The following is a 24226-nucleotide window of genomic DNA, read 5'->3' on the forward strand; positions in this document are numbered from 1 at the left end:
GGACCGTATCGGCCTCTATTCGCTGACATCTTCTAAACAATGTTAAACCTTGGCTAAATGTGTCTAGAAGACTGCAGCTGTTAGCTAGTACTGGCGTACGTTTTGTGAATTCTGGTTAATATGGAGGAACGTTAATGGAATGACGGCTAATATCAGCTAATCTCGGCTAATGCTGGCAATTTATAATAACCACCATTTTCTTCATTCAATCTCAGTCCGATGACGGAACTGTTGATACCTGTTGATAACTGAACTGTAGATAATTATAGGCAATAAGCTGGGTTGGTTTGTTGTGAAGTTATGTAGTGAATCCACGCTGCAAGTTGGGCTGTTTTTGTTTCGTTGGCTGGCACAAATGACACGTCCTGTTCTCGGCAACTGTCCCAAACACTCTAGCAAGCACCGAAACGCATGTACAGATTGTTGTTGCGGATTGCTTTATTAACAAACAGATTTTATACTTCCTTATGCACCTTAGCGGGCCCCAATGGGCATTGAGTAAGGAGGTAGTTAAGGTAGCAGAATTACGTATACACTAGAAATAACGAGAGAACAAAACAAAACATCAGTAACGCCAGACAAATTACAACATATGAGATTTAAAAATGCTCGTCAGTAAACTGTAACAAGAATGCAAGAAAAAGAAACCTGAAGATACAATTCACTATTATGATGAGTTCGGTAGAGCATGGGTTAGCTGATTATTTCTTCACTAGGTGAGTGCCGAAATCACATCAGGTTAACTTCTCCAATTATACTTTTGGAAAGCCTCTTATATAGACGTGTGGCAAGTCGAAACGCCGGCCAGTAAAACGCGCCAGCATTAGCGTAGTTGCGCGTAAAGCTCCGGTGGCTGATAAATCTACATGACATGCGCGATGGCATTTCTAAGCTTAAAGACAGTGTAAACGAAAAGAGGATAGCTATATGGAAATGCAGAGGTGATAACCAGTGTTTAGAACGAAGGGCTGCCCAGCAGGTGCTGAAAAAACCGGGCAGAGGGCACAAAAGATGATATAAGAAGACGCTGAAAAAAAATTAGCGCAGCTTGCACTAAGTCGCGCAAGGCTGTGGCACAGCAGAGGTCCTTTCTTTGTATCTATTTCTCTGGTGTTCTTTTTTTTTTCACCAATCTCTCCATTTCTCTCTCTCTCTCTGTCTCTCTGTGCTCGTTCTCACATCCTCCTTCCTCTCCTAGTAACTGTCACATCTCTCCTCCACCCTAAGTTACCTTTCTTACCATCGGGATGTCGCAAACTGTACAAGGCTATGCTTTGCTATGCGAGAGTGCCTGGATAGCCGAGTGGTTAGGACGCTTGCCTTCCGATTGTCGGTACTCGGGTTCGAATCTTGCCTGTGCAAAAAGTCTTTCACTATGAATTTCTTTCTTTTTCTCTTTCCCTCTCCCTCTTTGTAACACTAGAGTGTCTTATGCCGGCGTCCACCAAGACTTCAATGACGTATTTCCGTAACGGAAATGAAGAGAAAAAAAGGTACACGAATAGATGGCAAAGAAAAAGAAGGTTCCGTCACCGGGCATCGAACCCACTACCGCTCGATCCGCAACAACAGATGCCGGGCACGCTATCTACTGCGCCACGGTCACAGACTCTAGAGTGTTTACAAACGCGCCTTTTATATCTACCGCTCTCCCGGTCGGCGGGGTGGTGTTGCCCTTTGGGAGCGGTAAAGTAATTCGTCATTACTATGGCCTCCGCGATTAGCACCTGCAACGCGTTACACGTCCGTCCCATTCGGCACGTTTTCAATAGAAGTTCAATTTCGTCAATGCCTTAACACACCGCGAGGTGGCGACATTGGCCAAAGCGTGGTAAAAGCGTCGGCCTCGCTCATAGCATCACGCTAATCCAAACCAAAAATAGCTCTGCCACGCGCGCCTGCCACACCTGGCTGTAACACCGCGTTCCCCGCTCACGCGCTCGCCCCGAGAAAAGTCGCGGCCGGGCTACCAGGGCGGCACGACGCGCTTTGCGTTTTCCTCTAGTCCGGCCGTGGTGTTCAATCACATTTTAACATGCCGCGGGATGGCGACCAAGTTCTGCGTCCAATATGCGACGCTCTTCTGGCTATCACACCTCTTTCTATGGTTACGCTTTCACCGCTGACTGCTACAGCTACCACAAGGGTTTGTTTAATCATTTAACATGTGCGTTAGTCGTCGGGATGGAGATGTACCACCAATCACCAAAGTGGGTGCATACACGTTAAACCGTGGCATTAGCTGCCAGACATCAATATACATTTTACATGCTCCCCTTGTATCAATTAAAGTAAACATTCAGTTACTTCTTTAAGGGCACGCTTTACTTTTGTGTTATTCCGATTCCTATGACGGAGGGATCAACCTTGTTTTTTTTCTCTCTCTCTCTGCACTCGTTCTCTCGCTTATGAAGTTACCGCATCGTTCGCCGGACAAATCACCGCACGTCTTCTGGTAGCAAAGCAGAAGAGGAAAAAATGGACGGCTATGACGAAGAGGACGAAGCGGACGCGTGCTGGTTCACGATGACCATGGTTTTCTATCCACGACACATGGCTATTTCAAGACATTAAGAGCTCTGTTCTAAAAGGGAAAACTAAGGTAAGTAAAATGATATGTGTACGGTGTGGTGCGCAATCCACATCAGATCCAAGACTCAAGGTCTGGCCGCCGCCTGATGAACGGAGACTTCTATAGGGATAACCTCACTGCCCCCACCTCCCTTGGCCCCTGCGACGAGGACGCACACCAAAATTTTGTTTCTCTGTCTGTCATAGTCTGTGCAATTTTCCGCGCAAAACTTATGAGCATAGAAAAGTCCCTACCAAGTAGACACTGTCTGCCATTACTAAAGGAATACTAAACTGAAACATTAAAACAGTTCAGACAGATAAATTACTCCTTCATAACTGTATTGTCATTAATTTTGCCATCATAGAAGAAATAGACGAAAAAATGAAGGTCACATTCTTACTTTTTAATTTCTAGCAGAAACTTCATGGCGGGAGCGGCAGTGTGACGGCACGAATTTCATAGTCTTATCGCAAATTTTGGTCACATTGAGTCAATAAAATTCTTTGAAATTTGCTGTGTTAAGACCATAAAGTATCCTAATATTAACCAGAGGGGACTCTGGCGCTGCGATCGTTCAGCCACCATAGAAATGATGGGTAGTACACGGATTTGCCTAGTCTTCGTAGTTGCGGGCTTCGAACGCGTTTATTGCTGTGTTTTTGCAGTCGTTTCGGAAAAAAGAACGGACCGTTGTGAGCTCCGTGACCAGATTTGAATAGGTTAGCCTAAAAAGGTTAAAGTGGTGAAGTGGAACTGCTGACTTTTGCTGAACTTCGTTTTGCGACAAAGCGGATGCAGGCGACGCGGAGCCAAACGGAGCCGACAGAACGAAGTTTAGGCCAATCCGTGTGCTACCCATCATTCCCAGGCTGGCTGAGGCACCATACGTTGCAGCTCCCATATGCACTAGCACCACAGTTCCCTCTAGTAAGTATTGTAGGAAACTCTATGGTTAAGACTTTGGGCGCTTCAGGACAAAATGTAAACAATTCTACACCGATAACAGATCACGTAGGTCCCAGCAGACACCATCAATAATCTATGGAATCACGACCAGATGGTGCGGAAACTACACCGTTGGCTCATCGCCACTACTTCTTTTTGGCACGTGTTTTCGCTCACGGAGCGTATTCTAGCTTTAGTAGTGTTGCACTCGGTATTGTGAAATTTTAACTTACTAATACAAGGAAGATATTTTTTTTCTTTAGTGTCCCTCTAACGCGCGGTTCTGTATAGGATGCCAAACATTTATCAACAACTTTTATTTTCTTCTAGGTTTCGACTGCACCTTTTCATTCTCAGCGCACACTGCCATATGAATACACCTACGATTATATATCTTATTACATCGTCGGCCAGGCCCTCCTACCTCAGAAAGGGGCCATGAAAACCATTCTCGTTCATATACCATGCTACGTGGGTCAATCCTAGTTTGTTCGCAAACAGGCTGGCAAAATTTTAGCGCGTTTGATGGATCCCTTAGTTTATAATTGGAAGGTCGTGGGATCGAATCCCGGCCGCGACGGCTGCATTTTCGATGGAGGCGAAAATGTTTGAGCTCTGTGTACTTAGATTTAGGTGCACGTTAAAAAATCCCAGGTGGCCTAAATTTCCGAAGCCCTCCACTACGGCGTCTCTCATAATTATATCGTGGTTTTGGGACGTTAAACCCCAGCTATTGTTATTATATAGTTTATAATTGAATATTTTTTCTAAAGACGTGAGCGACCCGAGAGTCTGCCAACAATGGTGCACTCGCGAGCCGTGACATATCAAGCTGCTTGCTGTGCTAGCGTCTGCATTCCGGCTAAAGATATTGTTCCCTGGTCAGCTGCGCGTGCAATCGAGTCATTTCAGCTTGCGTTCAGCTTGGCAATAAAATCGAACGATTTGCAATGGCTGAAACTTCGGTAGAAGACGGGAGCGCTGCTACATGCAGCACATGACGTCACACGCGCCGTGGCAAAATGGCGGTCGCCGGTGGTGGGCGCCATTTATAGCAGGTGACCTCTAGGGCTTATTTTGTACAGAAATATTCTTCTACAGCGCATTCTTCATAGGTGAATGGGTACAATAGACTCTCAACTTCTATTTTGGCTGAAAATGTGGACTTGTTGGGCGACCCACTCATGGCCCCTCTAATGCTAACAAAATACTGACTACCCCTGTTTGATCCCTCACCCACACAGATATTATACCCTATACCTTACGTGACGCCTTTCGTTTGATAAGTCATTACGCTGTCGATAACATTTTCTCAAACTTTCCTAATATTATTAGATCGGTATGATGCGAAATTTTCGAAAATTTACTTTTGACGGATAAAAGGCAGCTACCGCTGATAATTTTGCATGGTTTGCCATCTATACTGCGATGCACATTTATCCTTCCCATTTTTTTCTGCAGATCCGGGTAACAAAGAAAGGACTTCATTTAGATCAACGTGCTCCTCATGATATTGTAGAGAATAATCACGAATTGCTATTTTCTTGTCAGATTTGTGAGTACTAACTATATTTATATCGCAGCAATTTTTCCAGCATTCAGCACCACACGTAGCTTCATTTTATATGTACGAGTTCTCTGAACAATGTAAGACACAGCCTTAATTAGAACCAACAGCCAATTAAGTGAAGGAAAGTATAGGGGACGTTATTTGCAATTTTATGGTTTAAACGCAAATAAATTGAAGTGGACGAAAAGCTCAGTTGCCGCCGGCATCGACCGAACCTGGAACGTTCGAATAACGCGTTCGATGCTCTACCAATCGAGGCATGGTGGCTGTCGTCCTATCGTCCAATTTATCGGATATATCTGTGCAATCAAACCTGGGAGTCTTAGCAGGGTTGCCAATGGTGGCTACTTTTCGCCAAATTCGCGAATTTGAGAGGCCCGGGGCGACCTAAAATTATGAATGGCGACATGGCGAATTTTTGGCGATTTTCGGCTTAGGTCTCCACTGAGTTATGCATCCTAAGCTCAGTGTCTTCCCAACGAATGAGCGGCAACATTCCCTGTATTTTTCTTGGTTTTAAAGCCACGAGTAGAACGTGCACATTACGCGTCATTCGCTATGTCCGTCCTGTAACTCGTGTGTATCTCCTCAATTCATCTAAATGCAGCAGGTACTCGAATGTCCCCCAGCGAAATTTTAGCAAAATGTAAGTCAGCGGACTGCCTCGCAAAGCGCGAGGGGGCAGTGCTTGACTAAGTTTATGGCTTTAGGTGGTTTAAGCTTCTCTAAAGTTTCGCTTCTGAAGGGGCTAGACGGCGGGTTGGCCGCGTGTTCCAACCATTTGTTCCGCCAAAGCTCCAACTGTTCTGAATAGCTGGGCGACTTATTCACTGTTGCAGTACCCCCAATTTAGCTTATTTATCGAGGCATTTTCCACTGTTCTCGGTGAGCGTGTGCAATGAAAACAATTGCTCTAAACATTCTACGTTGTCTACCTGTTCATTATTAACGCATCGGATTGACACGTGTAGATATAAATGACTATAAGAAAGGGTCGGTGGCGTCCTTTATCATATCAGTTCCCACTTAAAAAGTGTAATTCTCACTAATGATCGGTTCCTGCAAGAATTCTGTCGTGTTACCGTCAATGAACCTTTTAATCCTTTTAATTCATATAAGAGTACGTAAAGCTGTCTACAAACAGCGCTTTCACGGTTTTCGCCCAAGGTTTACAACACCTTTACCTTTGAAACGAGCCGACAGGGATGGAAGGATATCATGAGCGCTTCATTCATTCACCCTTTCGCCACCACGCACATCTTGCGGCTAGTCGGAGAAGCAGCACCATGTATCCCATGGTGAAGCGGGCGATACAACTGGCATTGAGAAACGTCAATATAATTTAACGGTCTTGGATGGTACTGTATTCTATCGGGCTATACGTGAGTGGAAAATTTTATTACTATGTATGCCGCACATATCTAGGATGGCGACTTTTTTGGCGAAATTTGTAAAAAAATGGCGACTTTTGGCGACTTTTTGCTCGTCGTTTGACGACATTTTCTCGAAAGTCAGTGGCAACCCTGAGTCTTAGCACCACTTGCAGCGATGACGGCGAGCGTGCAACACTTTTTTTTGCCCGCTGCGCCACGTAGCATGTGATCTTTTTACCATCTGGCAGGTGACCAATAATCCCTCGCATAATACCTGAATACATGAAGTCTGTCAGAATGAGACCTTCGCTATGAATGAATGAAAAAAAGGGTTATCTTCGTTACACACAACAATAATTAGAACCAACAGAGAATGAAGCCAAGGAAACTATAGGGGACTTTATTTGCAGTAATTATGTTAATTGAGAAGAAATTAAAGTGGACGAAAAGACAACTTCCAGAAGGCAGGGACCGAACCAGCAACCTTCGAATAACGCGTCCGATGCTCTACCAATCGAGCTACGGCGGCGGTCGTCCTCACGTCCATTTTATTGGGTATGTATGTGCATTTAAACATGGGAGAGTTAGCACCAGTCGTAGCCAGAACGGCGAGTGTGGACTCTGGAGCACTACTTTTTTTTGCCTGATGGCGTAACGTAGCACGTGATATTTTTACTAGCTTGTCGCTTATCATTAATTCCTCGCACACTACCTGAAAGCATCAAATATGCCAGCACGAGACCCTCGCTATCAATGACAAATTTTCATTCATTCGCAGCGAGGGTCTCGGCCGTAACACGCAAATTATTGGCTGTGAAACTTTAACCTCTTGCGCGCCTCTCGCCTTTCGTAAAACTAACTAGAGCACCCAAAACAAAATCTGCGATAGAAATAGGCAGGCAAGGTCGCACGCAGCTTCATGCCGGCTTACGAAGCGATTTTCGTCCAAGGTGAGGAGCACAAAGGCTCCAATGACGATTGCGACTATGGCGAAGACAATCATCTCGGTGATATTCGCCCAAGCCGGGACCACTGTAGTGTGAGGTTCCTGGTGGGCTTTGGCCAACAGGGACGCCAAGCCTATGACCTGCATATAAAGTCGACTATGTTACGGACACAAGATATCGATATAGAAGCACTTTTAGCCCCAGCAGAGGTGGTTGTGCGTAGTCGATTCCTTCAAGCTTTTAGCGATGCCATCAATGCTATTAGTTTACTTAAATTGCAGGCTTTTTTGTATTACTGATCTAGAACAAAAGAATGAGCATCATCGTGTGGAGTATTTAGGAAGCGCTGGATATAACGTAAACATGCGTGAGATCCAGCAAATAACTGATATTTCGTATTATATGTGTTAGCATCAACCACATAGCCCAACAGCCGTGCAGTACGAGGCTTGGAAGGCAGGTCTAGAAACCTCTGTCCATGGTGCGGTTATCAAAAAGCTTTAACCCTTGTAATATATCAGAGATAAAGTCATTTGCTTATTTTTTTATGTTTATTTATCGTCAGATGCATCGACGCCATAGGCTGACATCAGTAGACAAAGATCAGTCAGTTTTATTTGGTGCTGTATCGTTGTAGTTTTAATTTTGACATGTCCACTCATGAATGTTCCAAACGAAGTGTATTTTCTACTGCGACGCTGTGAGCTGAGAACACCCATCTTTCGCAGCCTTGTAGTAGTTGCCAAAAAGATCAACGTTGTCTATTCGTCCAGGTTGTTGCTCATGATTACATTTTAACTGCGATATCCTCACATATGTAAGTCACTCATTGATTGGTGCACTTGGTATTGCCTTAACACGGTTGTAATACGCAACTCCGGATTTCCAGTAAACCCAAGGAAGGCACACGCACGTTAGTGGACACAGCATAAATAATTTCGGTAGATGAAATCGAGTGTTTCAATGTAAAGTTTTATCTACATGGCATACTTTTACTGAATCTTTGTCTGTGTTAAAAAGCAGCCATCAAATTCTTCCAGTTCGATAAAACCTTGGCTAGCTTAGACGATAGCTTCAGGGTCACACGTCGTTTATTCTGAGGCACTAAGGTTGACGGAAATTCCACAGAATAGCTAAAGTACAACGAAGTCAGCAAAGAACTGTTATAATGAGGAGTGCACTCACCTATCTTCAGTACGGTCACATTGTCCGTCCAAATGGCATATGAGCTGATTAGCTGATTAGCTTTTAGTAGAAAGATGCATGCCACTTTCCCTATAGCCTAAATTCATTACTGTGGAAGCACGTTCATTATAGTATGAATATGTGCGACATGTTTAGCAGAATAAAAATTGTGGGGTTTGTCGTCCAGAATCTGCACAAATTCAGAGGCGATGTAACCTGCATAACCTGGCCTTGTCATTGCAAGGTGAGTTATATTTTAAGGACCAAGTACCAGTTCTGACGTAGTTTGATAATTAAGGAATCATTTGTACAATGTTCTCGCAGAAGCATGCGTTTTTCCGTCATCGTCACGGACTTGCGTACGCCAGCGTTAACCAGAACAATCCACGAGACTACACCTGCATACGCAGTAACGCAGTTGAGAGGGGTATCCAGCTGGACTTGTTCATCGTTCATCGCACAAGGGAAGAATGCAGAAAAAAGGCGAAGACGAAGACCGAACATAATACAGTCACATATAGCGCTGTACCTCCAGCTTTATGTATCCTCTTCTTCCTAGTTCTTGAGCTGTTTCACTGTGTCACGACTGATCCAATTATTATGCAGATTAAACACCAGGCGTGTATGTGTTTCCAGTTATTCAGAAGCTCCGCGGGTTCTTTGAAGGCACACGAGGTCATCGTATTACCGTTCGTAGTGAAATATATGTGCGCAGTCTGAGACGAGATCCGCGTCACGGCTGATTACCGGTCGCAGACGTCCATTCACATTCACGCATTCAGGTTAACATTTACATGAACTCCTCCCCCCGCAGATACCAGTAAATAGGCGTCCCTTACTGTATTATGCGATATTAACATCCTTGTCTGAATCCGCCGTATTACTGATCCTAAAAGAGGACAGACCAGCTTTCCGTCAACGCCACATTTCACTATTAGGACCCTAAAGATGCCATTTATCTTTGCAGTTAATGACGTCAAGTGAATGATGATATTCATAAACATTCTTTCAAAATGCGCTTTTTACACTTCCAAGAGCTGTAGCATCGTAAATCATTGCAGGCAGATGTGCGGTGCCTTGGATTTATAAACTGTACTACTTCGCGAATAGAATTTTCCGGGCTTTTGAGGACTTGTATAACCATTTGTAACACTCGTCTAAGCTTTCGTCCAACTCATGTATACATTGTGAGGGTGTAAGAATTCACATTTTCTGCAGCAACCGCATTAAGTTAACTTTTTTTGTCAAACCTAACCAAAGCAAGCTTACCAGCAGCGTTGACGGACATATGAAACGCCAGCAAAAGAGAAGAAAAGTAGGGGGGCGATGATTGAAGGCAAAGTACATGTCGTCGGACAAACGGTCACCACCTGCAAGAACGAGATAACGTCGAGAGCAGGGAAAAACCACGCCAGACAAGATAAGGCAAGACAACGAATTGGCCATTCACTTATATTTATCTGTTTCATTTATCCGCGGGGTTGAGCGATCCAACAATATTCTCGATTGCATGTTGCTTTTGCTAGAGGCCCACATGGGTACCTCGACATGCCTCACGGCCTCTTGTGAGGGCCGAAGTTCAGGAGAGGATGGCGGCTTCAAGAGATAAAAAATCCTTGATCATGAATGTCACTGCAGCCAACCTTTCGACGAGCCTTGAAGATCACACCGCTGTTCGAAAAGCCGGCTCCAGCGATGCCTCTTGTTCAAGGCTTTTTCATATGTTCCTGCTTGGCCTGATATCGGATGCTGCAGGTCATGTGTACGCGGGTAGCCGCACGACACTTTGGTATGATATTTCTTTCTAGTGTGGAAGGTATACATTATACCGTATTCTGCTGTCCCCTAACGCCTATGTAAGGTACATGTGTAGGGAGCTGTACAGGTGTCTTAGCTAGCGGATAACTCGCCTCGTCTGGTCTTTGTGCCACGCACTGTGTACTCCGTGGATGCGAGCCTCCTTTACGCTGCGTTCACTCGCTATCTAGAAACATGAACCAGCCAAAAGGCGTATTAGTAGAAGCATTAGAAATCGATAATACAAAAAGTCTGCGTTAGTCTGCCATAAACTTCCTTACAAAAACGAAAGGATTTTGACACGATAAAAACCGCTGTAGTTTCCTTGTCTGATTTTTTCTTTCGCTTATTGTAGTTTTGCAATAAAATTAATCGAATCACGTGCACTGAAACCGTTAGTTCTTGACGCCGTGTGCCCTTGTTTTCTGTCTTTGTGTGTGTGTGTTTTTAACACGAAAGTTTTACGCCGGAGTCCACCATGGCTCCACTGACGTATTTGCGTCACGGATATGACGCTGTAAAGTATACACTAACAGATCGCACAGCAAAAAAAAACTCGAAGAAAAAATTCCGTCGCCGGGAGTCGAACCTGCAATCCCTTGCTCCGCAGCGCGAACCGTCTTGGCCACAGAAGGCATGTTCTTCAGCATACTAACGGCGATCTATTTATATACATGATTTACCGTAGGCGGTACTCAGAGATCGGTGGCATTTCAGCGTGTTTTCGTTTTCACTAGCGAGATGGCACGAAGGGCTCGAAGGGCGCGCTTTAAAGGTCGTCGCCCCGCGCGTTGCGAAGAGCGCGCGCCTCCATAGGGCATGGTCGCTCGTGCGCGCGCGCTTATCTGGTGATGGGGGATGGTTTATATTGTACGTCTTCTGAAGTTTGCGTTGAAGTTGCACAGACCACGAAGCTCACTTCGCTCACTGCAGCGGCCGCTTTTGCGAAAGCAGTGCGCTGCTCACACAAAAATAAGCCTTACAACTGTGACAGTTAGTTCGCGCTCATCCTGTGTATACTTATGCGTTCGTTTCGTGCGTCCTCATTTGTGTTTGAGTAGCGCGCTGTAACTGTCGAGCTGCGGCAGTTGTTAGTTCGCGCTCATCTCATGTATGTTCTTTCCGTGCGTCCTTTCTGCCCGAGCAGCGCGTTGCGTGTTTCGAGAAGCCTGCCGTTCTTCGCGTGACATTAAAATTTGTTGCTATAGCATTCATTCCTTCGCCCTTATGCCGAAACAATGCACAGCAAGCGCTCAACTACGTCTGTAAAGACACGTTTCGCTTTCGTGTTATACCGATTCCTATGAAAGAGGGATCAGCCATGTTTTTTTCCTTTTCTTTTCTTTTTTTCTTTCTCTTTGTTTCTTGTGTCTCTCTTTTGTGTGTTTCTTTCTATTTCTTTCTCTTTCTCGCTCTTTTATCTTTATTTCTCTTACTTACTTTTTCTCTTCTCAGTTTTATTCTCTGTCTTTATTTTTCTTTCTTTCTCTCTTGATCTTATTTTTTCTCTTTCCCTCTCTGCTTTTTTCTCTGTGTGTTTCTCTTGAATCCTTTTTTCTCTCTTTCTATATCTTTCTCTGTATTCCTTTCTTTTATTTCTTTATTACCATTATTTCTCTCAAATATTCTCTCTCTATCTCTCTTTCTATAGCTTTCTCTCTCTCTCTCAGTGAACCAGTGGTGAATAGTGCGATTTGCCCAATGTCTGTTTCACGTACCCCTTTATGATTATGATTGTTTTGTTTGGTAAGAACCACCTATGTTAAAAGAAAGATGTGGAGCGGGAGTACTATACCCTACTAAATAGGCCATTGCCACGCAAGAAGTTCAGTAAGGACAGAATAAAACAGGAAAGGCCAGTCAATTAAAAGACATCAACGTTGACTGACGTCCCCGTCGCGTAGAGCTGAGGACATCATTCTAACGAATAAAGGAAGTAATAAATTTTCCTTCAATAATAGAGACGCAGTGCTTATTTCAGCCACCACAGAAAACAACCTCTCAATCGGCTAGGCCATCGACTGATGTTGAAATGGCACTTGAGAATAATATGCAAACAATATTTAGTTGTACAGCACTGCCTTGCATTTAGAGGCTAAGAAATTCATTTTCATTCAGCTTGCGAGCATTGCACATTTCGTCTTAGTTTTCTGAACGCCGCAACTGTGTTTTTCTTACTGGACCATAAAGCTCACAGCACGCTTACCATAGGCGAACATGACGACGACGACTTCTGAGAAACCAATCCACGGGAGCAGGTCGCCGTAGATGAACGTCTCTATGAATTCGCGAATTTCTATACCGATGCCCTGTAGGTATGCGAACACAGAAGTTCAATTACTAGATGGGACGAAAAAACAGTATCTCCTATCATCCCAGTATCACAACAATGGATAAGTTCCAGCGGTTACCAAATGTAAAGTGTGCATTTCATAATTATGAAAGTGAACAGGAGAACTTGCGCTTGGCCTAGTTGTTGCTTACTGTTTGACATTGTGACCGCACAAAATAGACGAGGACCGAGGGAGGTACGACCACACGGGCGGTAAACTTTCAATTCATTTTATTCACTGAAAGACGTGGCAATATACAGCGATTTATGACATGCGCAGACACAGTTACATCCGCTCATCAGTCTAGCGGGGCAGCCACTTGCCGAAGAAAGACATTTCTGATTAAAATAACCTGATAGAAGTGTGACTGACACAATCATCACTTTTCTTTCTAATAAAATAAGCTTCTATTAACTCTCGAGCTGTTTGGTCTTGGCTTCTGCCCATTTCAATCAGAAACGTCTTTCTTCGACAAGTGGCTGCCCCGCTGGACTGATGAGCGGACGTAACTGTGTGTGCGCATGTCATAAATCGCTGTATATTGCTACGTCTTTCAGTGAATAAAATGAGTTGAAAGTTTACCGCCCGTGTCTTCCTATCTCCTTCAGTCCTCGTCATTTTGTGCGGTCCAATTGTCAAACGATGAAAGTGAAGTTGCAGCATCCTGTCACAACTCAGAGCTCCATCGCATGTATACGCTCACACGTGCATTTTCGCAGTTTTATTTAAACCCTCGACGTGCGCCGAGTGAATTAACGACTCACAACTGCATGGATACCTTCTATGAATATGAACTGCTCGAGGTATTTCGGCTGGGTTCATCATTAATGATGATGCTTTGGTATATGATCCCTTATATAAGATATTGCAGTGCCATGCGCAGCGGTAGAGCGTGGTACTTATGCTCGCAATAACAAAATAAGCTTCTTTTTAGATAAAACAATATTAACGCAGAGTCCTTAGGGTGTAGAATTAGTGAAAGGCTATTAAAAGTGCCGAAGCACCTGCCACACAAGACAACGGCTTAACTCTGCGTAATGTAGAATAAACAGCTAATCAGCGTTAGCTTTTCGCATAAGTAAATATTTAATTGCCTTCTGGTACATCCTTAACTCTAAAAGATTGTACTCTTCTTTTATACATGTGAGAGCCACATATGTGACATCCTCTTTAGAGATTCACGTTGACTCTCTTTAGGAGAGTCGTGGGACGCACAGCTTGCCAAAATAGAGTCAATGCGACGCTCTAGAGAGAGTGCTAGACATGTGACTCTCACATGTATAAAAGAAGAGTCAAAAGACACCTTTTTTTTTTCTTAGGGCATTGCAGTTTAAAAAGGAGGTTACCACGATGCGTTGCATATATTTTGATGCAAAATACTATTATACTGGTTTTAGCTGCTTTTTTGTTCTTGTGAGGCTCGGTAACGCAACTGCCGCAGTAACATTTTTGCGCTCGGTGAGGCCAGATAAGAACGAATAACGAGAAGGTTTGTTCTTAACTGGGCTTACCCGGCTTCAAAATTAAATGCCATCTTTTTGCTCTCTTTATCTCTAGTCCCATGGGTAGTTATGTATGGGCGCTTATTACACGTAAATGTCCTTAGGAAAGACGTACCCGCAAAGAAAGTGGCAAACTGGCCACCATAGCCACCGTGCAGGTGACGAACGCCCATGTCATGGGGCTCTTGCTCAGTGCGGGGTGCAAATCCGCCAGGCTGCCGACAAAGGCTCCAAACGTACAGAGCTGCGCAACGCCAGTGCGCATGGCAATGAGATATATGAGCCCACGAAATCGGCTAAGTATGCAGATCAATTGCTAAGTTATGCAGTGAAATTTGTTTCATGTCAGAAAAAGGTCGACCATATGATGCCGTACGGGATTTGCTCTATGCTTAGAGGGTAAACATCACTGCCGCTAAAGGGACGTACTCGAAACCGCACTCAAGGACGAAGCAGACACAATATCCTGACGCAGGCAGCCATGTCATTGCGGTTGCTTTTTCCATGTGTGTGTCTTTCCGAGGTCGTCCAGTGGGTAACAATTATGTCTGGCACTTTAAAGACAATGCGAAAATAACCTTATGATTTAATCAGCCAGATGACCGGAGAAGGCTACGTGATAAAAAACCTACACGTTATATAGCCTTCCATAGTTCTCTCGTTCTAAGAAGCAACCTCTCTTGGCAAGACGCATTGTGCGTTGTATATTTTTCGAACGAAAGCACCTGACAACGATGGCTGAGAGTCGGTACTAAAGTTAAACAATATTTTCTTTTCTTCCTAACTTTGGGCACAGCAGAATTCTAGCAGCATACTCCATGGTAGCTAGGGAGGGGGCAGGGGCGTAGCCAGAAATTTTTTTCGGGGGGGGGGGGGGGGGTTCAACCATACTTTATGTATGTTCGTGCGTGCGTTTGTATATAATAATAATAATAATATCTGGGGTTTAACGTCCCAAAACCACGATATGATTATGAGAGACGCCGTAGTGGAGGGCTCCGGAAATTGCGACCACCTGGGGTTCTTTAATGTGCACCTAAATTTAAGTACACGGGCCTCAAACATTTTCACCTTCATCGAAAATGCAGCCGCCGCGGCCGGGATTCGATCCCGCGACCTTCGGGTCAGCAGTCGAACGCCATAACCACTAGACCACCGTGGTGGGGCCGTTTGTATGTGCGCGTTTGTATACGCAAGCAAAACTGAAAAATTTCGGGGGGGGGGGGTTGAACCGCCCCAACCCCCCCCCCCCCCACCTGGCTACGCCCCTGGGAGGGGGGGTGGGGGGAGGTACGAGCGAATTAACCCCTCTGGAAGGGCCAGTAATATTGTATCATTATGAAGGTTGCGTGGCAGCCAGAAGGACGCTATACAATAACTTCGGAGGCGCTTCCACGAAAATTATGGAGCTATGTGAAAATAGGGCCTCATCCTTAAACCTCAGTTCCTTCTTTAGTACTTATGAGCGTAGATTCCGTATAGCAGTTTCGTTCGAAACGCAGTTGCTGTGTTTTGCTAATGGCCTATTTATTAACGCATATCTTAAAACTGATGTTGAATGCTGTTATATATTTGGATTTCGCTAAAGCATTTGACTCCGTCTCACATGGCCTAATTATTTTCAAACATAACCAGCTCAACATAGACCCGAGTGTACTTGCATGCATCAATGAATTTCTCTCCAACCATAGCCAGTATGTAGGAGCTAGCAATCTTTGTTCACCTAATTGCGCTACGTCTAGTGTGTCACAAGGGTCCGTTTTAGGCGCGCTGCCTTTCCTAATTTGTATTAACGATGTTCCTACTTGTGTTTCCTCTTTACCTGACAGAATATTAGCAAACATTTGCGTACTTTACCAGAACACCATTGCAGTTACAGACAATCTTAACGTGCAACGCGATACAGATAGATTATTCGAGTGGTGCAAAAAGTGGCTAATTACACTCAATACAGCTAAGTGTAAGATCACGCGAGTTTCACGCCAAACTCATTGCCCGCGTACTTAATCCTTCAATAACGTTCGATGCCATCCGTTGAAAATCTTAGCTATATTGGTGTTGTTCACATCTGTTCTAATCTTTCGTGGTACACGCGTGTAACCGCATGCTCTGATATCTGCAGCGAAACTTTCTCTGCCCCATCGTCTCTGGCGTTAACACTCTACAAAACATTGTTACAATCTAAATTAGAGTACGCATGCGCCGCATGTGATCCAACTCATGCCACTCTCAAACTATCGAAGCCATTCACAATCGCGGAGCACGTTTCATTTATTGAATTATTCACGTCATCCCAGTGTCACGTCCATGAAGAGCACGCTAAAAGTGCCTGATCTTTAGCTGCGTCGAACATCATCTCGCCCTAACCTTTTTCCACAAAATATATAATTATAAAAGCTATTTGAAGGACGCCCTGCTTCTTTCACCTTGTTTCAGATCGGCAAGGACAGATGATCGCTTTAAGTAGGGTCTCCCATGTTGTGATACAAACATTGTGGAATGACTCGTATGTTCTTAAGACAAGAGCCGCGTGGGATCACATTTCCGCCTACATTGCCAGCATAACAGACGATGGTTTCGAAATCGCCGTGCAAGACGCCTTGTAACATTTTTTACACGTTTTCGCCACTGCTTCCTGTAGTGACTTCGGGCCCTGAAAATATTTGTAATACATCAATAAATATGAATCTCCGTTTCACATTTATACTGGAAAAGCCTTACCTTAAGTTAATTTCGCGTTTTTCGGGAGTGCATTGACAAATTTCTCTATCAAATTATGACAGACTCACCTCAGGACCGAGAGCACTGGTAGAGACGAGCACGTAAAAAGCGAGTGCCCAAAGTCGCCTGTTGGGTAGCGTGTCTATGGTCTCGGGAAATGTCACGAACAAGTAGTCCATTCCTGTTTGAGGTTAATGATGAAAATGGTTGTTAAAGTATGAGGCCAAGTGGAAAAGCGATTTTTTTTTTCAAAATGTCATTTTTTTGTTTCTGGTCATGTTACATGCGCAATTTATCGTCCATAAGTTTGCTGCATAAAGTTTCTGTCCACGCAGTTTCTTCCCAAAGATACAAACAAAAGTGCTAGACCACCCCTCTTCAACGAAACCGAAACTGAAAGTGCCAGTTTTGTGTGCATCATAAGATTACCTTGATGTGTAGTACTTTGCTGGTTATTTAACAATCATGTCAAGTGCGAACCTCTCATAATGCGCTAATAGCACTGCGTGATTTTAATAATGACAACAGAAGCACATTTGATGTTTTCAAACAAGTTGGCTTCGAGCCTGGGCCTCTACACTGCAAAAACCTGCCTCAGAAACGATCGGCACCGCATCGCAGAAGCGTCCTATCGCGGCACTGATGGTGCAAAGCAAGCTAGAAAAGAAAAGAGAATTTGCCGCTCGAGCAATGGCACACAAGAGTAAGGTCCGGGATGGAGCTAGCTACAAATATCGAGGATTTTAGAGCTCTAGATTACCTTGTGTAAGCGCTGCACATGTTTCAAATAGTTTTTCTTGATTTTCTCAGAACTAACATTTTTGGTATTTTCCGCACACGAACGTTTATAACGTTTTTTCCAACAAAGATTTTTCATTAAAACTTGACACACTTCCTTATCATATTAATGGGTGCGCAATGAACCTCAACAAACAAAATCGTGCCACTAGATTTAATATGGCTGCCTGTTATACGAAAGTGCCCATAGTGTTAGTGCATAATTTTTTGGTTATTTAATGACTATAATTTTAGTATTCATCTCATCTCATTTGTTTTCGTTCATTGCACCGATCAAAGCTTCTTTTATGTCTCTGCAAAAAATTAGATTTTTTTGTTGAGTGGAATTTGAGTTAGGGCTGTTCGCGTGAAATGCACTTTTAATGAAAATTTTAATTATGAAACATTAAAAAAGATAGAACTTGCTTTGTAATGCTCACATCCTCCGAAAAGGGTGTGCTCTACATTGTAGACTAATAATATCTAGTGTCACTTTTTGAAATCGTTTTTTCCGACACTTGGCCTCATACCTTAATATTGTATAGGCGTATTCTTTTTTTTAATTGTTTTCATAATTTGTGGCGCAATAACAGGCGTGAATCAGTTATGTATATTTCCACTGACAGAGTGCTTTCGGTCTGATATTGTCACTGTTACATACGGCCTTTTGCTCTTTACGTCTCCTGCGTAAAAGTGCCACAGTTTTTTCATACAGACAAACATCAGCGATTCTGGATATATACCTTGCTCATGCCGCATACCTTGTGAAATAACAAGGAAACTTGAGACGACGTTAACGACGACACATCGGGCTACAGGACGAAAAAAATTATAGGCGTAATATAAAGAAAGTGGCGGAGTATAGCAGAGAACGAAAAGGATTAGCTGATATTATAGTTGAAATTAGAAGAAAAATGGATCAGGTCGGATTACGTAACTGGTATAGCAGAGGAGTGATGGTCACTGAGAACCGCAGAGTGGATGCCAACAAATGGGAAACGTAGCAGAACAGAGCCGAGGCTCATAAAGGGAATGAATTTAAGAAATTCGCAGGTATAAAATGGAATAAGCTCATGCAGGACCGGATAATTCAGGCATCATTAACGGAAACTTTCGTGTTTCAGTGGAAATAAGATTGGCTGACGATCTGGCCTATACTTCAAGTTTCGTAACGATGTCTGGCTAATGAAGACATGATTGTTACCTACCCGTTGTTTTAGCACGAATTTTGAAAGAATGCCCACGCGGGTTTTTAAGAAATGGAGTTTCGCTATACTGGAAGAATTTGACCAGGTCTGCGTTTCAAGTTCGGTACGAAACGCTTTCCTCGAAGATCGCTATACTACCTGGACTAACAAGAAGGCTGGTATTGGTTGCCAAACAAGGGCTTACCAGCCCCAAACCCGAAGCAGGAATAATAAACCTGCAATATCATTTCCGTTGGAGCCCGCAAGGTGAATGACGGATGATACATCTTCTTACATTGCATGGAAAAAAGTGCAAATAAAGCCACGCATGCAGCTCTTTTTCACGCATCGTGAGATGCGAGAAGATTGCCAAAAACTTTTATTTATTTATTTATTTATTTATTTATTTATTTATTTATTTATTTATTTATTTATTTATTTATTTATCTATTTACAATGCCTCAAAGGCCCCAGTGAAAGGGTTTTACATCTGAGAGTTCGATCGGGTATTTTTAAGAGCAGCCTGCAATTTTCTTACTGACATTTTTGGTAGTCGTATATTGAGGACTTTGTTATTATAAGTAATTGTACATTTAGGTGAAATAAAAAGAACAGCCCGACTTGCTCTACGCAACGACAAATAACAGTGGCTTGCTTCTGTCGAGCTACGTGGCAAGTTTATATTTTTTTAACAGCGAAGCTCTTTGAGCCAGCCGTAGAAAACTGGTGTGTACAAGGTGTGTACACAAAAACCCTCTGAGCGCCTCGCGTTTCCCAGGAGCCGTTACTGCCACAACTGCGCCGCACCTTCTCCGCGAGACCGGCACGCGCCCTCGTCGTCCTCGTCGTTGTCTTCATCTTCTGCTTCGCTGTCTTAACAAGTGCGTTGATCGCTCCGGCGCGGGATGCAATAACACCGATGGGTGAAACAAGCGGTACAGAGAGAGAGAAAGAGAAATAAAGATAAAGAAAAAGAGAATTTCTAGGGAGAAAAATTATTCGCGAAGCGAGATTCGAACCCGCGTATCCACAAACCGAAGGCGGGCATCTTAACCACTCGGCTATCCAGGCACGCTAGCAGAGCATAGCATAGCCTTGTATAGTATAGTATTGCAAGGGTGTGGGAAAGGAAAGTGAGAGTGAGGAGAGATGTGAGGGTGAGGAAGAGAGGAGAGAGTAAAGCAGAGCACAGAAAGGAAGAGAAACTGATAAACAGAGAGAACGAAAGACAAAAAGCAAAAGAAGCGGAGAAAGAGAGAGAATCAAAGAGAGAGAAAGGAAGAGAAGCGATAAATGCAGAGAGAGAGAAAGAAACGGAAGATACAGGAAGAAAGAAAGAAATATAGAAACAAAGAAAGAAAGAAAGCAAGAAAGAAAGAGAGAAAGAAAGAAAGAAAGAAAGAAAGAAAGAAAGCAAGAAAGAAAGAATGAAAGAAAGAAAGAAAGAAAGAAAAAAGTCACAGTTTCGCCGCAACGGCGAAGCAATGATTGCGATAGCAATAAATTGTAATATAACACGAAGAACGGAAAGCAGCTCGAAATTGCCAGCGCGTCGCTAGAGCCCAAAGGACGCACGAAAAGAACGCACACGGGACGAGCGCGAACTAACGCGTCACAGCTCGACACTTGAAGCGCACTGCTCAAACATAAAGCAGGACGCACGAAACGAACGAACAGGTACACACAAGACGAGCGCGAACTAATTGTCACAGTTGTTACTTATTTCTGTTTGAACAGCGCGCTCCTTTCGCAAACGCGGCCGCTGCAGCGAGCGAAACGAAGCACCCCACCGGCCGCCCCTTCTTTCCTTGAGATAAGCGCACGAAAGCGACGACGCCCTGTAGGGCGAACAGCAACGGCGTTCACAGGGGCGGGGCGACGATCTTTAAAACGCGCAACACGCGCGCACGTCGCGCCATCTATGTGGCCACTAAGAAAGCATGCTCAAACATCGTGTATATAAATAGCTCGCCGTTAGCAAGCTGAGAGACGGTGCTGTCGTGGCCTAACGTCTAACGCGGCGGGCTGCAAAGTGAGAGGTCGCCCGTTCGATTCCGCGCGTCGGAAAGAATTTCTTAATTATTTTTCTTTGTGGCCTTTCTATATATATACATACTGATACATGAACGGTGAATGACGGCGACGGGGACGGACATTTTCCAGCCGAGACTGTTCATATAATTGCTATCGCAATAAAATAGAAAACAGAGGCAGAAAAAGCCATACACAAAATACACAGAGAAGAGAGAAAGAAAGAAGTACTGGAAGAAATAAAGAAAATTTGCAAAACCTCGCAAACAGCAACAGGCAGGAGTACATAGATGCCCATCAGCTCCGCTGTCGCTATAGCATTGAGCCTCCAGTGCAAGCTACGCTAATTTTATTTTAACTTGGCAGAGTTTACTTACAGCACATCATATTTATATCAAAGCAGTCGCAGTGAATATTCAGGTGTCTTACTAGCTGCGGTGATGACAAATGTTGCGTTGATAAATTAGGAAAATTTAAGCGTTTTTTTAAAGTAATATACGTCAAAACCAGGTTCGTAGGCAGCTGTGCTGCCTGTCGAGATAAATATTTCTGAATAACAATAATTGCGGGGTTTTAGGTTACTAAATCACGATATAATTAGAAGGAACGCCGTAGTGGAGGGCTCCGCATATTTCGACCACCTGGGGTTATTTAACGTGCACGTAAATCTATCTGCACGGGCCTCTAGTATTTCATAAATATTTGCAAAGCAACACACCCGAAGTGACGATGTCGGCGATGTCCTCGTCGAATGCGTCAGCCAGGTGTCCATACAGGGCGAACACGAAGAAGCCAGCGAAAAGGCCAAAGAGCATGTCCACAGCGGCTATCTTTATGGCAGTCCTGACAGAGGCAAGAAAAAGTGACAGGCAGCACATGTAAAGAAAAAGCCAGCGTCCTGCTGTATTTAAATTTCCCGCACACTAATTTTTAGTTCGTCACATCTGATAAATAGCATCGAACCAGACGAGAACTAAGCCTAGGCACCATGCTTCCGTGCACGCTTTACTATTAAGGCCTACCGCCGCAGATGCCTCATGAAACGCGAAAAATGACCATAGGCTTCGGCGTCCCGCGCCATCGGCGTCAACACAAGTGATTCAAAAAATTATCATCACGTAATGACGTCAGCTAACGACTTCATCATGATGTGACAGATCACCAAAATGAGTAACGTCATCATGACGGCGCACTTAATTGGGCCAGTTGATTCTGCATGTCGGCGAATTCGGTGCGCTTTGAAGACATGGACAGGGAAGAGGCAGGACACACATGCGTAGTGTGTGTGTCGTGTCTCTTCCCTGTCCGCGTCTTCAAAGCGCAATCACATCGTCATCACCATGACGTCATCATGGTGCCCCATAACGCGACGTCACATGATGACGTCATCACTTTTCATCGCCGCTTGGCCGAAGGTGGGCCGACCATGGAGGCAGTGTCAAATCAGGCTAAGTACAGAAAGCTTGCAATGCCTGCGATCCAGGAGACAGTGCAAAACCACGTTAGGTGCAGAAAGCTTTCGGGGAGGGGCGGGGGAGGATCAATACTTCGAGTAAAAAATAAAAGGAAGAATGCGGCTTTCGCTTTCGAGACGTCGCAAGCGCTTTGTGGCGAGTGCTGCGGCCGCCCTTCCGAGGCAAGCCGAAGATGTGTAGAGGAAAGAATGTTGTCGAGAGGCAGGAGGAGAGTGCCTTCGCATACCGTCGCAACACACCATAGTTTACGATGTGCGGTCCAGCTCCGAGAACGGCGCAACATATTACGCCGGGAAATTCATCAAGCATCTGGTGTCGTCGTGTGCTCTTCAGAGCGACGCTTTTATAACTCACAGATTTCAGCGTCGTACGCGAAAAACCCGGCGGCGGCAAGCGTAAAGGAATGCCGACCTCGAAGGTCCGTCCGTCATAGGCGTATTTATAAGCGCTGTTTCCCAGTAATTAATGTTAAACGCGAATCATTTCTTAGCGAACATTTGGCGCTTTGAGCGTTTCTATTTACGTATCTATCTATCTATCTATCTATCTATCTATCTATCTATCTATCTATCTATCTATCTATCTAGACGCCTCCGTCTGGGTGCTCTCATGATCGCCTTCTTAGCTTGGTGTAGACCGAAATTGGCATGGGAGGGTAAGAGCATTTGACAAATATGACTGTCGGGTCATGACATGAATAACGTGAAAATCCTGTCTCGTACGTCGTCAAACCCTTTCCTCTAGACACGCGTTGCACATACCCGTTTGACACGGGCCGCGGTATACGGGTATGCGCCACAGGTGATCGACAGTTTATATCTACCGAGGAACGGCGAGAGCAGATATTGGTAACTTAAAGGCGAGAGTGTTAAGAAAAACTTACATCGGCAGCGTTGACCCGACGAACGTAAACAATGAAAATTAGGATCCCAACAGGAATCGAACCCAACCATTCTGCGTGGCAGTTACGTATTCTACCACAGAGCCACGCCAAGTCTATAACTGGTTTGGAAAAACAGCCTACGCACGCGTAATGTCGGTGCAAGGTCACTTGTAGTTGTGGTGCTGGCTATCTAATTTTTCAAGAAAGCAATAATCACTACATGATACTGCCACGATGTGTACTCCTACGATACAGGCGTCATATCAGATTAACGTCTGTGGTTCCAGTGTTGGCTCCGCTTTTAAAGCAGTCTAATAAACATTGCATATGTATTCCTATGATTCAGCAAGCTATACTGAAGCATCGCTCGACCCCGGAGTTATACATCAAGGATAGTTACGTATGATATTCACATCATCGCACCGTAAAGTGCACTTAGTCCGCCAGAATGACACAGTGTCATCTTCATTTCATACGAGGCTGGGCGATGGCCTCATGCTGACCGAGGATGATGCCAGACTGACTGAGAGCCGCTTTGTAAACTAGGCTACGTAGGCCACATAGGCCCAGGTAGTATACGAATACGACAAGCGCCATCCACTGATGTTGATCTACCTAGCACTATCCAGGCCTACCAGCCTCGACGGCCTCTATCTCACCAACGCGAACGGTGACACAGTAAATGAGCATGGTAAAAAATATGGCACCTGTCTGACTTTACTGCTTCCAAAATTTTTTAATGCCGAACGTGCAGGAGTAGACGATACTCGTGGGCTTTTGCAGATGATATCGGGAAGACTGAAGTCCAGGAAAAGGACGTTAATGAAAGTAGAAATACTGCAGAGGGACCCCGCCACGCCTTTAGTGCTGTCGCGTTAGCTTACGCATACTAAAGGTATACCTACATCATGAGTGGTCCTTTTCG

The 24226-nt window shown here is 44.3% G+C and overlaps 1 protein-coding gene across 1 annotated transcript in view; it reads right to left on the minus strand.

The window, feature by feature from the left end:
* Nucleotides 1-12566: 12566 nt before the first annotated feature.
* LOC125757839 (sodium- and chloride-dependent glycine transporter 1-like) overlaps nt 12567-24226 on the minus strand; it is a 28705-nt gene continuing 17045 nt past the window's right edge. Inside the window, exons 5-8 of the mRNA XM_049414042.1 lie at nt 21662-21786; nt 17017-17129; nt 14343-14471; nt 12567-12701 (exon numbers count right to left, since the gene is read on the minus strand). Coding sequence (XP_049269999.1) covers nt 12567-12701; nt 14343-14471; nt 17017-17129; nt 21662-21786 — 502 coding nt within the window. The remainder of the gene's footprint in view (nt 12702-14342; nt 14472-17016; nt 17130-21661; nt 21787-24226) is intronic.

The sequence above is a fragment of the Rhipicephalus sanguineus genome, chromosome 3 (assembly GCF_013339695.2).
Source record: "Rhipicephalus sanguineus isolate Rsan-2018 chromosome 3, BIME_Rsan_1.4, whole genome shotgun sequence".
NCBI lineage: Eukaryota > Metazoa > Arthropoda > Arachnida > Ixodida > Ixodidae > Rhipicephalus > Rhipicephalus sanguineus.